General features: G+C 34.0%; 1 protein-coding gene and 1 long non-coding RNA gene across 4 annotated transcripts; one reads left to right on the plus strand and one right to left on the minus strand.

The window, feature by feature from the left end:
- Window positions 1–1,161: 1,161 nt before the first annotated feature.
- On the minus strand, window positions 1,162–6,656 carry LOC121259218 (calmodulin-binding protein 60 C-like). Of its 3 annotated transcripts, XM_041160727.1 has the most exons (10): window positions 6,646–6,656; window positions 6,064–6,222; window positions 5,344–5,408; window positions 5,171–5,237; window positions 3,913–3,962; window positions 3,113–3,603; window positions 2,807–2,967; window positions 2,503–2,706; window positions 2,118–2,295; window positions 1,162–1,852 (listed from the first exon to the last, which is right to left on the minus strand). In XM_041160727.1, the coding sequence occupies exons 3-10, from the start codon at window positions 5,346–5,348 to the stop codon at window positions 1,434–1,436; spliced, it is 1,575 nt and encodes a 524-aa protein (XP_041016661.1). In that variant the 5' UTR covers window positions 5,349–5,408; window positions 6,064–6,222; window positions 6,646–6,656; the 3' UTR covers window positions 1,162–1,433. The 3 variants fall into 3 exon arrangements, with proteins under 3 accessions (XP_041016661.1, XP_041016660.1, XP_041016659.1); XM_041160726.1 differs by lacking the exon at window positions 6,646–6,656 and having other exon boundaries at window positions 6,064–6,445; XM_041160725.1 differs by lacking the exons at window positions 6,064–6,222; window positions 6,646–6,656 and having other exon boundaries at window positions 5,344–6,052.
- Window positions 6,318–6,609, plus strand: LOC121259219. The gene is made up of 2 exons (XR_005939536.1): window positions 6,318–6,459; window positions 6,491–6,609. It is a non-coding gene; the product is annotated as an uncharacterized LOC121259219 (long non-coding RNA).
- Window positions 6,657–13,979: the final 7,323 nt, after the last annotated feature.

Genomic DNA, 13,979 nt, shown 5'->3' on the forward strand with positions numbered 1-13,979 from the left:
ATAATTTTAGAGTATAGATGTTCAACAAGTGATAGATTTGGAGCATATTGCCTGAATAACATCATACTCGAGGACTAATGATATAAAAGTTATCGATTTTGGCATGCATTTCAAAAGTTAACATAAAGTGACTACCTTCAACGATATTCGTAAAGAACCAAAAACTCTTGATTGCATAAATTAGGCACACCCATGCAAGGAAAATGGTCAAACAACCCAAGAAAAAGAATACATATTTGAGACTCATGAAAGCAACTTAGCTATTCTTTTGGGGATAAATTAGCCAAATTTAGTCAAGATTGAGAATTACTCAACAGCCTCGAGCTTTCAAACTCAAAACTATGCATGGGCACCTAGAATCACTCGCCAGCATGTGCAACTTGTAATCTCCCCATTAATATGCCATTTTTTTCTCTTTTTTTTTTTTTTTTTTTTTTTTGGAGTTCTTTTGCTAATTAAGAACTAAATTCCACACCTAGCACACAAAAAAAGTTCAAAAAAAAAAAAAAAAAAACAGAGAGAGGCATAATCTGAGGTTCGTTTGGACATTTAAGAGCATGTTTGGAAAGTGAGATAGATGAAAATTTTGTGAATAATAGTAAAATTATTTGAGTTAAGATGTTTTATTTGGTTTTGGAAAATGAAAGAAAAAGTTGAATAAAAATATTATAAAGTTAAAATATTGTTTGAATATAATTTTTATTTTTGAAATTTAAAAAGTTGTATTGTTTTTATGTTTTGTTTAGACGTTTGGAAAAATTGTAATGATTAGACAATTATTAGATGAAAAAGTTGAAAAATTGAAATTAAAAAGTGTTTTGTGTTAAAGTTATGTTTGGAAAGTAAATATTTGAAAATATGTGTACACAAACAAGACCTAAATATCTAGAATAAGCATAAAACCAGAAGCTTACTGACACCAACTTCATAAAGTGGAAAGTTGCAAATCTAAATTACGAGTGTAAAGTCTCGCCAAGTGAATTTCTAAGAGTGTCATTTAAAGTTTTATTATAAATCAGTGTTCTGGGACTCCAATCCCACACTTGCCGGTTGAGACTGGCTTTGATACTATTTATAATGATTCAAAGAAAACTAAAGCCATATTTCAAAAGGATTAGTCGATGTTATAATTGAAACTACTTGAAACATGGAATCCCAAAATAAAGGGCAATAACTTTTTATTCCCAAACCATGTGGAATGATAGTCACCACCTTCCTTTACCCTAATATGAGGTATTATACAGTGTCATATCGATCACTAAAATACTTTGTACATAACGACCCAAGAATAACACAGTTACATGTTCTCCTTCACTGAACTTGATAACAAGGAAAGGATGGGGTTGCTGAAAAAGGTATCTTACGAATTAAGCTAATATAGATATAGGTAAAAACTTCCCAAGGAGAACTTCTTCACAATTAGAGTCTAGAAATTATATATAGATTGGCCTTGCCAATCTTTTAGCAGCCACATCCCGCCAAACTGTTCTCCACATGACAGCAGCCCGAATCTTACACCATGCTGCCTTTCCAGCCCTTGAAATAGGCACACCAGAGTTGGAGAGAGTGAAGTTGTCAAAATCTGCTTGGTTGCTCGGAAAAAATAAAAGATCATTTCCCTGCATCTGTGGTGTCCCGGGAATGATATCAGGTGTATAAACACTTGGCAAAACTTGCACCTCTGTGTTGAAATGTCCAATCCAATAATCATCAATCAAACCGTTGCCAGGCATTACATGACTGCTTTGTAGTCCAGAAGCTTCTATTTGATTGCTTGTTTCTCCTGCATGGGCATGTGATGCTGAAAATGACGGATGTGAGTGGTTGAAATTCAGCCATATTTGTTGTTGATCTGCACAAATAAGAAGTAGCTCCTTCAAAATATATTAGGGTGAAATGATGAAAAATATACAAAAAATGAAGAGTCAAAAATAAAACTTCATATTTGTGCAGATCAACAAGAAATATACACTTAGAAAGGCATCCATTTCATTGATATTGGGGAAGACCTTCATAATATTGTTCTACTTAACAGTTTAGAATAAGGAAATGAACTGAGTACTGTTTCCCCCTGTCCAAACTTATGTTAATCATATGGATGATACAAGCCTTTATACCTTGATGTGTGACTGAAAGTGGGAACTCAAATTGTTGTGGACTTTGTTCTGGAACACTAAATGGATAATTCTGTAGACTTCCTGAGGGCCTTGAAAAGCTTACAGTTGATAGCTCATTGGCCGGGACCCAATCATTGATATTTTCGTACGCTTGCTGCTTCACAACTTCCACCGCGTGCTGCCAAAGGAACAGAGAGGTGATCAGTTTCTAACATAAAGTACCATTTGGAATACTGTTGTGCAATAACAATGAGACAGTTGGGAATTCCATTTGGATCCCAAACGAACTTAACTTTATAAATAGTAGGAAAACAAAAAAAGGCAAAACTACAGTAAGTGATGCACTGAAAAACCCTGAAATTAGCCCCAGGATGTCATTGAGTACCTTCTCATCTAAGCTTAGTGTTTGCACAGGACAATAGTTTTGGCCATCGAATGTGGCCGCTACAACCTGATAGATAGAATTGAACTGGAGGCCAACATATTCACCAGCCCTGTGGTAAGCATAAAGCTTATGATCATTTGCAACAGAAGCCATTGCGTTTTCTATGATTTCCTTCCATTTTCTATCTGCCACCCTTTTCAAAAGCTACATGTCCACAGCAGAGAGTTGGATAGATGAATTAGATTACGTGTGCTGAGCTACTTAGATTGCTGTATAAATTTTATGCAATTACATAGGTCCTCACATTGCGTAATTTGGATGGATTGATTGCGTGTTGCAGCAGTAAGTCTTTGACGGTTAGAATTCCAGAAGAAGTCAATTGTTTATAGTTTTTACCATCTCTTCCTATCTTCTTCAAACGCCATATTGGATCCCCCAAGGATGGAGTTTCATGTTTCTTATTCACTGAAAACAAAGAGATTGTCCATTAGTCTCATAGATCTATCTACCTATGGTAAGAATATTAATGGCATCAAGCATGACAGCAAGCATACTAGAATATGAATTAGTCATGGTCAGAAGGTGCTAATGCTAAGCTCTTATAACTTACGTTCTCCGCGGTGATCTTTTACCACAATTTTTCTACTAGTAGCTTCCCTGATTTTTACTTCACCAGAAAGCTTTTGCTCAACTTTTGCTGCTAACCTAAATTTTCCACTTCTCCTCCAGCTTGAATTATCAGTGAAATGGATATCACCGATACATCCAGCACCTTCAATCAAGGTCACTTTCAGAACCCCAACCAATAATGGCCTTTTACCTTCTCTTTCATGTACAACACTGGCATTGAAGTCCTGCTCGGTCCAGTCTTCATGGTCATCAGAATGGAAATCACCATCAAGGACGACAATATCAAGCTTTATTGTGGAAAGAGGACCAGCCTTGACTATAGTCCCGGACCGAGTATCAAACAGTTCAATTCTGATGGGTGTGCCATCCTCAGCTTTTAAGCTATTTTTTGTGAATATTTGAGATGGCAATGCATTGACAAAGCGCAAATGCAAGCTCCTCACCCCAGATGCAGCCGGCTGAGGCGAGGATCTGCAACAAAGTTAACACACTGCATGTTGAGAGATGAGATTTTTGCAACATGGAGCACATGATACATTTATTGGAAGCCTTGAGACATATTTGACTGGAAGAGAAGGGAGTTCGGGGTGCTTAAATCTGGAACTACGTGAAATGCAAACCTTTAATGTAATGATGATTTTTAACAATATTCCTCTGTTCAAAATGAGATTATCAATAAATTGAAGTCAATTTTACCCTAAAATTCTCGTGTTAGAGGTCAAAGACAGTTTGTAGAACATAAATGTTCAATAAAACTAACTGCTGGGCCAATGAACAGACCTTGGACATGGGTGAATTGATTGCAAAACACGATCCAACTCCTCCTGCACCTATGACAGAGATATGGGGTATAATGTAGTCCAGCGACTTGAAAATAAGAGTGCTTTAATTAATATATCAATGAATTTAACCTTTCCAATATCATATTGACAACCAGAACAGAATTACAAACACTGTTAGAGGGAATGAAAACCTAAATTGTTATCCAATCCCGTCAAAGTTAGCCTGGATTAGCTTACCTTGTGCACGTGCCATTATAACCTGGAGACATGTTAAGTACATTTATACAATACTGAGAAGGATACAAGCATATTTTCGGTTGATCTGTACAACATAACTGGATAAGAAAAGCTTTAACTTTGACAACCATGGTTTATGCAGATGCAGCTAACTTATTCATTCAATCAAATCCAATCACTAATTAACAGAACTATAATAAAGGGTTCATGTTATACATACCGGTACAGATCAAGTGCAAACAAGGGTTAAACTGAGAGACTTTTCCATGCATGGTAAAGCAATCAAAATCATCAGACCAGTATTAAATAGCCAATATACTTGACAATCATTAAGATCAAACTAATTAGCCAATAAAACCAAACCTTTAGTAAAAAAGAGCGTCTTGTACCAGTTGATAAAGTAACCTATACAGCAAACAAGGAAGTTAAACCAGTAAGTTTCGTTGGGTAGTCCACGATACCACTCCCTGCAATAGCTCAGAAAATGGCTTGTAGGATGCGATGTTGAGTGCCGTAAGAGACTCGAGCGTGTCTTCCTAACTCCAATTGGTTTTAGGTGGGTTGGCTGCTCACAATCACAGCTTGATGGGTGGTATCAGAGCCAAAAGTCATGGGTTTGAGTCGCGGGAGTATCATCATGCCAAACCAATTGATTTTAGGTGAATTGACAGACCACGGTCAACAAATTATATCATGCATACCAAACAAAATGACAAAACCAGTAAACTTTTGAATAGTCAAGATACTCTATAATCATTTAAGATCAATCACTTACTGGACAATAAGATCAAACCTTTAGTCGAAAAGAATGTCTTGTAGCACTTGTGATCAAATACATATCAACAAATGGAGAAACCATACACCATTAGAACATTAAGAAGAAAAGAAAAAAACAAAACAAAAATAAATAAAGGTCAAGCTCTTATGTTCTCTAAGAGTGAAGTCCTGAAATTGAGTTCAGATAACAAAGAGTAGAGATGGAAGACAAAAATAGGTGGACAGAGAATCAACTTAATTACCACTCTTTGAAAAAAAGGTTCCCAGAATTGTTGAACCTCAAGCTCTGAAACCACACGTGGAAAAGCCCTGCAAAAAAAACACAAAACCCCCATTTAGAAACACATAAATCATTAAAAGAGGGCATCAAACACTGACAGCAGCAACCAAAGCATAACTAAACCACCAAACCTACCACATCCGAAATTCTTGTCTGCGCTTAGACGGTTCAGAACCATCTTTATCCCCATTAAAATGCCTCTTCACAACCATCAAAGCAAGACAGCAAAAATAACCAATATAATGTAACCGAAACAAATACAGATTCTGAATATTTATAAAACAGGAACAGGTAAGGTGCAGCGAAGCTTCATTTTCAAACGTAAGCTCTCTCTTTATATTAACATATTTTAAAACAAATAAGGGCAAATCGTAAAAGTCAAGAGCATACTGAATATCCCAAAGGTATTTGATTTAGGAAAAGATGAGAAGATTTATATGCAGTATTTTATAGATCTAGTATTAAATCTTTGAGATATTACGAAGTAGCAGTTTGAACTTAGAATTGGTCGATTTATTCATTAAATACACAGATTTTAAAGTTTCTCACGCTTTTGGAATATTTCAGCCAACAAAACAAACGCGTAATGATTGAAAAGTACTAAAGAATGCTATCTAGGGACCAAATTTTCCACAAATACGCGTTTAGGTGTGTCGAGTGTGACGGCATCGATGAAATTCATCACCCACACTCTAGCAGAACCAAAGTATACATGTCGGAACTTAGAAACTCACTCAGTTCCAAAGAGTTTCATCGGAATGTCGGAGAAATTAAAGTTTCAGTTTTTATATTCAGGCATAGCTCTATTATAGCAGAGCCAACAGTCATAAACATAAAAATGTTCAAATGGATTACCTTTGAATGGTAGGTTTCAGAGGTTACCGGGTTGCTGATTTCAAGTGACAGCCAAATAGAATCGGTGTTGTTTAGTCAATAGGCGTACAGTACTGCATGGTTCTCTGCAAGTTCCGGCGGGAGCAGTTTTTTCAACGAATCCCAACTTCCGGGAAAATCCTACCCAGGGAAGATTCCTGGAATTAGATATACTTTTTTTAATATATTTTTTTCCCCAGACTCTGGAACTTAAAATATCAAACCCAGTAGTAACCGCCATCTATTCTGGTTGGTACTTAATAATTTTTCCAAACCTAAATCCCATACTGTTGCAGTTCTTAAACAAGCAACCTCATTGTAGCATACAATACTCATCATCGGTGGAGAAATCATTGAATATTATACCAAGAAAATAAAGTCCACTTTTGGCCCTCTATCCACCCTCAAGGACGTCTGGAAATCTTATCTTATGTGGGTAGAAAAATTCTAAACCAAATAGGTTAAAACAGGAACCTAATCGGTAAATAACTCTAAAATTAGGCCAAAGCAGAATCCAATAAAAAGAACTATAAAAAACAAAAGCATGAATCCCAAGGTACGAACTTTAGAACTGAGCAAAAACTTCAGAGACAAGAAGCTAGAGAACTGCACTCTTTTAGCAAACTGATATCTTCGTTTGTTACTCTCCTATTTTCTAGCTTTTTCTAAGATCAAAGATAAAATGGTCGTAAAAATCTCCTTCAACCAATCCAGTTCAACAAAACGTAACACACAACAATCTATTCTGACTTTTTAATTGTAATTTTATAGTTTATTTATCAAATTATACAAAAAATTGTTTCAAACGGCTTTTCTAATGAGAAATGGGTGGAGTCAAATTTTTAATTTCAAATCTCTCTTTTTTATTTCTCATTTGTTGCATTTACTTGTCTTGGGATGATTGTTGAAGACTCCTATCCTATTTTTCATTTGGATTCAGAGATGAGTTAAAATAGTTTTAAATGAGTTAAATAAAATATTGTTAAAATATTATTTTTTAAGATTATTATTATTTTAAAATTTGAAAAAGTTGAATTGTTTATTATATTTTATATGAAAATTTGAAAAAGTTATAATGATGAATTGAGATGAATTTCCAATCCAAACCAAGGCAATCTAGTATCTTGTAACCACTTAATTTATTTGTGAAATACTTGCTTAAAAAAAATCATAACAATTTAAGTAAATATTAAAACAATTTAATTTTTTTCAAATCTTAAAATAAAAATAATATTAAAAAATATATTTTAATAATATTTTATTTAATTTTTAACTTTTATCTCAATTTATTTCATTCTCATATTACCTTATCTGGAAAAACAAACCATACTTAATGTAATTTATGTAAACTAGTTTTCAATCCTAAAAGCTATAAATAAGTACACATGGGTTTTTGACTGACCCTTGAAACTGACGAGATTGCCACACCACATATTCGGCTGTTCAAATTGTATGGCAAATGCGAGGAAAAATTAGGACTGTTCGGGGTTATTTTCCAGGAAAATGTTCTATACTGTACCTTTATCTAGTATACAAGCTCTTTTTTTTTTATTTGTTTTCATTGCTTTGTATTAACTAAGAGTTTTTGCCATTCTCCTGCTATATATTGATCCAAAATACGTGTGTAAATATCTGGTGCGTGTGTCGTTTAACACTTGTAACAAGTTCTGATACATAAAATGGCAAGATGGGTTGAATTTTCGTGATATATATAGCTATATATTATGGGTAGTGATGTTAAATTGTCATGAAATTTCTCTAGTTTGATGTCGCATGCACTTAAAAAATCACTGGTCACTTCGCTAATTCGGGCCCAAGCTTCAATAGAGTCGGCCTCTTTTGCTATCTCAATCTTGTCAAGGTGTTGCGAGCGGAAAAAATATTATTAAGAATAGTAATGAAATATTTATAAATATTAGTAAAAGAGAAATAATAATTGCATCGTGAGTATGTAAGTACAGTATAATTATTTTTAAAAAATAAATAAATATGAGATTTATATAAAAAAAAATTAATTTTTTAATAGTAGAATCCATTCATTTTTACAACGACTGCATAATACTTACACATTTTATAATTCTAAATAGTATTACTCATGATAAAATATTATTCATTTGAACATTTAAAATATCTCGAAATATCTGTAAATAATAATAAAAATAATTTGTAAAAAGGCATTAAAGAGTTCGTAGCGTTGGAGAGTTAAGCTCGAGTGTAACATACTGATATTTCTTTTGATCGTTAATCTAGTGCTTTTCTTTTCACTTTTAAATACCAAACTAGCTGGTTAGTGATATTCTTGGAAGATAACCATAAGTACCTGGAGGTTCTAGCGAGGGCCAGGCGGCCGGTCTCTTGGACCTAGCTTGCCAGCAACGGGAAGTGCCGAAGGCAACTCGTCTCTAATATACACGAGTAATGTTAGAATCGGATGTACCGATTCGGTCCAGTCCAGTCTGATTTTAAATAAATTTAAGATCGAATTAATATAAACTGATTTTATATTTTTTAAAACTAATTACACACCGGTTACTCTTCTAAATCGATACTTTCGATTTTATTGATTTTCGGTCCTATCCGGTCTCCTTTTTTGACTTTTTTAAAATGTAAAAAATATATAATAAAATGTTACTTCTTATGATAAAATGTTATTAATAATTTAATATATATATTTTATGTTTAAAGCATATGATCAATTAAATTTTCATCTTTAAAATTAAACTTTTATTTTATAAATTATAATATGAAATTATTTCATATAATATATATAAAAATTTCATATATAATTATTATAATTATATATTATATATAAAACTTGTATATATAAAATATTTTATATAATATATAAAATTAATTTTTATATATATATTTTTCCAAGGTCCAGACCAAGTGGTTTGATTTTTCGGTTTAAATTTACACCCTTATGTTAGATAAAGTCATAGATTATGTAAGCGTCTTTCATTCTTTTTTAAAAAGAATATAGTCCACTATTAAAAATTTAGTTTTTTATATGAGTATTATATTTATTATTTACTTGTTTTGTTCAAAATGAGTGTGCGATGCTTCCGCACTCTATAACTGTAAATATCATTTCTCAATATACACATATATAAATAAAAATAACCCTAAAATTACATTTGGCTATCTATTTTCATTTCTTTCTTCCTCATTGTTAACTATATATTTGTATCTTAAAATATACGTAGAATATTAAATCATATCCTTAATTTCTTGTAATTATACTAGGTTAAAATCTTTCCTTTTAGTTGTATTTCCTTATTTATTTTGGTCATATTCAACTATATTAGGCCTCCTTTGTATAGTTTGATACACACATAAATATATACTTCTATGATTTTTAGAATTCTATCTGTTCCAACGTGGTATTAGAGCCACCATTCTGAGTTTTTTGTTCGTGCAAGCCGTTCCTCTAGTGTTTCTCTCTTCAACATCAGCAATTGTCTTTCTCTGCACTTGATAGTAGGCTTATCAAGTATTTGTGTTCGATTTTCACTCAGATTTTCATCAAATCAGATCGTAGAATGAGTCCTGAGAATTTTATCAGTGTTTCCTTGTCAAACGCTTCTCGTTCCACTGCCCCACGCGCTGCTCCAACATTTTGGGCATTGCCCCAAGTAGGGGTGTAACCGGTCCGGTTCGGTCCCATTTTGAACAAAATATAGGACCGAATCGGTATGTACTGGTTTTGTATTTTTCAAAACCGATTACGCACCAGTTACCCTCCTAAACCGGTATTTCTGGTTTTACCGATTTCCGGTCGGGTCCGGTCCGATTTTTCAATTTTTTTTAAATGTAAGTTTCACAATTTGTCATTAAAACTTTGTTTATAAAAATATTAAAAAAAACTAATTTAAAAATATATGTTTTATACTTTTATTAATATATTAGACTATATAATAGTATTAATATTAGACTATTGATCTAGTTATAAGTTATATATTAGTATTAGTTATAAACTTTTAGTGATTTAGTATTAACATTTTATGTAATAATTTATAAATTATAATAAAAAATTATTTCATATATGAATATATATAATTATATATTTTATATATAAAAATTAATAATTATACATAATATATAAAACTTATATATATTAATATATATATAATATTTTGTATAAAACTTATACATACAATAATACAAATATTATTTTTTATATATATTTTTTATCAATCGGTCCGGTCTGAAAAATCCTAAAATTGGAACCGGCCGGTTTTCACATTCTAAGAACCAAACCGGTTTTTCGGTTTAAATTTACACCCCTAGCCCCAAGTGCCCTACCCGCCACACCAACTCTTGCAGCCCAACCCGTTTCAAGTAAGATCTTTTTTTTTTTTTGTTTTGCTTTTGATTTTCGGCCAACCCAATCATAATCTAGGCCCACTTAGGCCAACGCAGTTGACCATTGACTGTTGACTGTTGACAAAAAAAAAAAACCTCCGACAGTATGTCTCACACCTCTCCCAACCTTAACACCATTGTTCATTCTATTGATAATATTTTAAATGGCACTAATTATAATATGTGGACCCAAAATATGGAAGTTTTTCTTAGAGGACGAAAATTGTGGCACTATATTTTTAGTGATATTTGTTCACCCAAGCAACAAGAGGGTGAGAGTCTTGATGTTTTTGCATGCCGGCTTGAAGATTGGCGTAATACTCATTATAAAATCTTGTCTTGGTTTATCAATACTTTTGTTCCATCCATCCATAGCGTACTTCCCAAGCTTGGTAATGCTAAATCTGCTTGAGATTTTCTTGCTAAATGATACAACTGCACTCATGATGTTTCGTTGTAGTTTCAGCTTGCGACTAAACTTTATCAGATACATCAGGAATCAGGTCAGTCCATTGTTGATTTCTATTCTCAAGTTAATAATCTTTAGAAACAGTTGTCTGCTTCAAATCCTCAACTTAAATGTTCTGAAGACATTGGGTCATTTGCAACCTATCGCGATCGTCACAAATTTATACATTTTATGATGGCACTTTCTGAGGATTTTGAATCTACTCAGGTATCTCTTTTGCATCACACACTTCTTCCATCTCTTGAAATTGCAGTTGCTGAACTTATCTCAGAAGAGAATCATTGTTCAACCATGAAGATGCAAACTCAGGATTCAGTTGTTGCTGCCATCCCTAAAACTACCTTTGGGTCTTCTCCAGCCTTGGGTCGTTTCCTTCTCGGTCTTCAAAGACTATCTTCTGCAAATACTGCAAACTTCATGTTCACTCTGTTACTAAATGTCGTAAATTGCAAAACAAAAATCAGTCTCGGGCCCTCTTGTTGCAAACTGCTGCAGTGGCTCTAACTACTCTCACTACTTTTGATATTGAGGCATTAATTCATCAGGTTTTATCTCGGTCTTCTAGTGTTTTGTCTGTCACCTTAGGTACATCTCCTTGGTTTTTTTATTCTATATGTTATAATCACATGACCTCTAATTCTACCATTTTTTCTCAAAAATCTGCTTTTTCACCCAATCCTATCATATATACTATTGACGGTTCTCATTTATCTGTTAGTCACATTGGGTCCATTTTCTCCCCTACCTTGTTTGTTGACAACACCTATCTTGTTCCCAAGTTGTCCTTAAATCTCATTTCAGTTGATCAATTTTGTGAATTAGGTCTTAACCTTACATTTTCTAATTCTGGTGTTGATATGCAAGATCCATAAATGGGTCAACTCATTGGGACGAGCCGTAAGATTGAACGTTTGTTCGAGTTCGCTTCTTTGCAGTTTCCATCCCATCTGTCTCCTTCCGTTGTTGCTATTGCTATCTTTTCCCAGTTATGGCATTCTCGGCTTGGTCAACTTGGAAAACAAACTCATTTACATTTTAATGTAAGTGAATCTTTTTCGACTACACCTTTTGATTTGACTCACTCTGATATTTGGGGTCCTCCACCCACTCCTACTAAGGGGGATCTTATTATTTTGTTATCTTTGTTGATGATTATTCTTGTTATACATGGCTATACTTGTTACAACATCGATCTGAGCTTGTTCGTATTTACCAAACTTTTTACACAATAGTACAAACTCAATTTTCTCGTACCATTAAAGTTTTTCATTCAGATAATGTCATAGAATACAATGACAAAACTCTCATTGAGTTCCTGAATCAACAAGGCAAATTCTCACATCATTCTTATCCCTATACCTCTCAACAAAATGATCGTGCAAAAAGAAAACATAATCATATCCTTAATAATGTAAAAGCTCTTTTACTTTCTTGCTTCTTTACCTGAAAAGTCTTCGGATGAAACTGCTCTTACCGCAGTGTACACAATCAATCGGGTACCCTCACCTATACTTCACAACAAATCTCCTTATGAGTTTATCTATGGTATGGTTCCTAACTATTCCTTGCTTTGAGTTTTTGGTTATGCCTATTTTGTTACTCTTCCTCCTCATGAACAAACCAAACTTGAATCTCGTTATCAGTTATGTTGTTTTCTTGGTTATGGCTTAACTAAAAAAGGTTATCATTGTTATGATCCTATCTCCAAACGTTTTCAAGTCTCTCGTCATGTAGAGTTTTGGGAACACAAACCATTTACTAGTATATCCATGTTATCCCTTTCCTCCTCTACCCTCTCACTCATATTCATTGATCCCTTTATTGATCTATTTTCTGACTCTTCTACAGAGATTCTGAACTCCTTAGACAGTTCTTCCACTGTTGCACCCAATCCAGTCGATGTGTTTGATGGACCACCTGCAACACCACCCATTCCTCAGTCTTCTCAACTTCCTGAACCTCGTCGTTCCAATCAAGTAAGTGTTTCTCCTACTCATCGTCATGATTATCATTGTTTCTCTATCCTTGCCACCCTCCAAGAACCTCACAATTATCGTGAGACTTGTACTGACCCTCTTTGGGAGCAAGCTATGTCTGATTAATTAGATGATATTGTCAAAATACATACTTGAGATCTGGTGGACTTGCCTCTTGATAAAACTGTAGTGAGATGCAAGTGGATTTATAAAATCAAGACTCGGATAGATGGATCAGTTGAACTCAATAAGGCTCGACTTGTTGCAAAGGGGTTCACCCAAGAGTATGGGATTGACTATGAGGAGACTTTTGCTCCTGTTGCTAGACTTACCTCTGTCAGATCTTTACTTGCAGCTGCTGCTATCTGGCGTTGGGAACTTTTCAAATGGATGTTAAAAACGTCTTCCTTAATGGTGATCTTACTGAAAAAGTTTGCATGCAGCCTCCACCTGGCTATGGGCATCCTCCACATAAAGTTTGTCACCCTTGTCGCTCACTTTATGGGCTCAAACAGGCTCCTCGAGTTTAGTTTGAAAAATTTCAATTAGAGGTTTCTCAACAAGGATTTTTTTTCTAGCCCATATGATTATGCACTCTTTCTTTGCACTATTGGGGTAGGTACTATCATTCTTTTTATCTATGCAGATGATATGATTATTGCTAGTGTCTGGTGATGATATTGTTGGTATTCGAGATATTCAAATTTTTCTTAGTCAAAATTTTGAAGTTAATTCGAGTCATGATGGTTATTATCTTACTGAAGCCAAATATGCCTCTGATTTACTTTCCAAAGTTGGGTTGACAAATAGGAAGAAAGCCATTAATCCACTTGAGTATAATACTAAGCTCCTGGCCACTGACGGTTCCCCACTTACAGATGCAATATTTTATTGATAGTTAGTTGACAATCTCATTTATCTTACTGTCACCATGTCTGACATTTCATATGTTGTTCATCTAGTTAGTCAATTTATGAGCTCACCTCGATCTACCCACTTTATTGCGGTTCTTTGAATTTTACGCTACATCAAAGGTACTCTGTTTCATGGTCTATACTTATTCATCCCACTCTTCTCTAGAGCTCCAG

The sequence above is a fragment of the Juglans microcarpa x Juglans regia genome, chromosome 4D (assembly GCF_004785595.1).
Source record: "Juglans microcarpa x Juglans regia isolate MS1-56 chromosome 4D, Jm3101_v1.0, whole genome shotgun sequence".
Lineage (NCBI taxonomy): Eukaryota > Viridiplantae > Streptophyta > Magnoliopsida > Fagales > Juglandaceae > Juglans > Juglans microcarpa x Juglans regia.

Bases quoted from the DNA above. Each gene is read 5' to 3' on its own strand.
- LOC121259218 (XM_041160725.1), bottom strand. From the start codon at position 5,420: ATGGTTGTGAAGAGGCATTTTAATGGGGATAAAGATGGTTCTGAACCG. The intron at 5,238-5,343 runs GTAGGTTTGGTG...TTTTTTTTGCAG, and splicing joins AGACAAGAATTTCGGATGTG to GGCTTTTCCACGTGTGGTTT. The intron at 1,853-2,117 runs GTATAAAGGCTT...TTATTTGTGCAG, and splicing joins ACTTTCAGTCACACATCAAG to ATCAACAACAAATATGGCTG.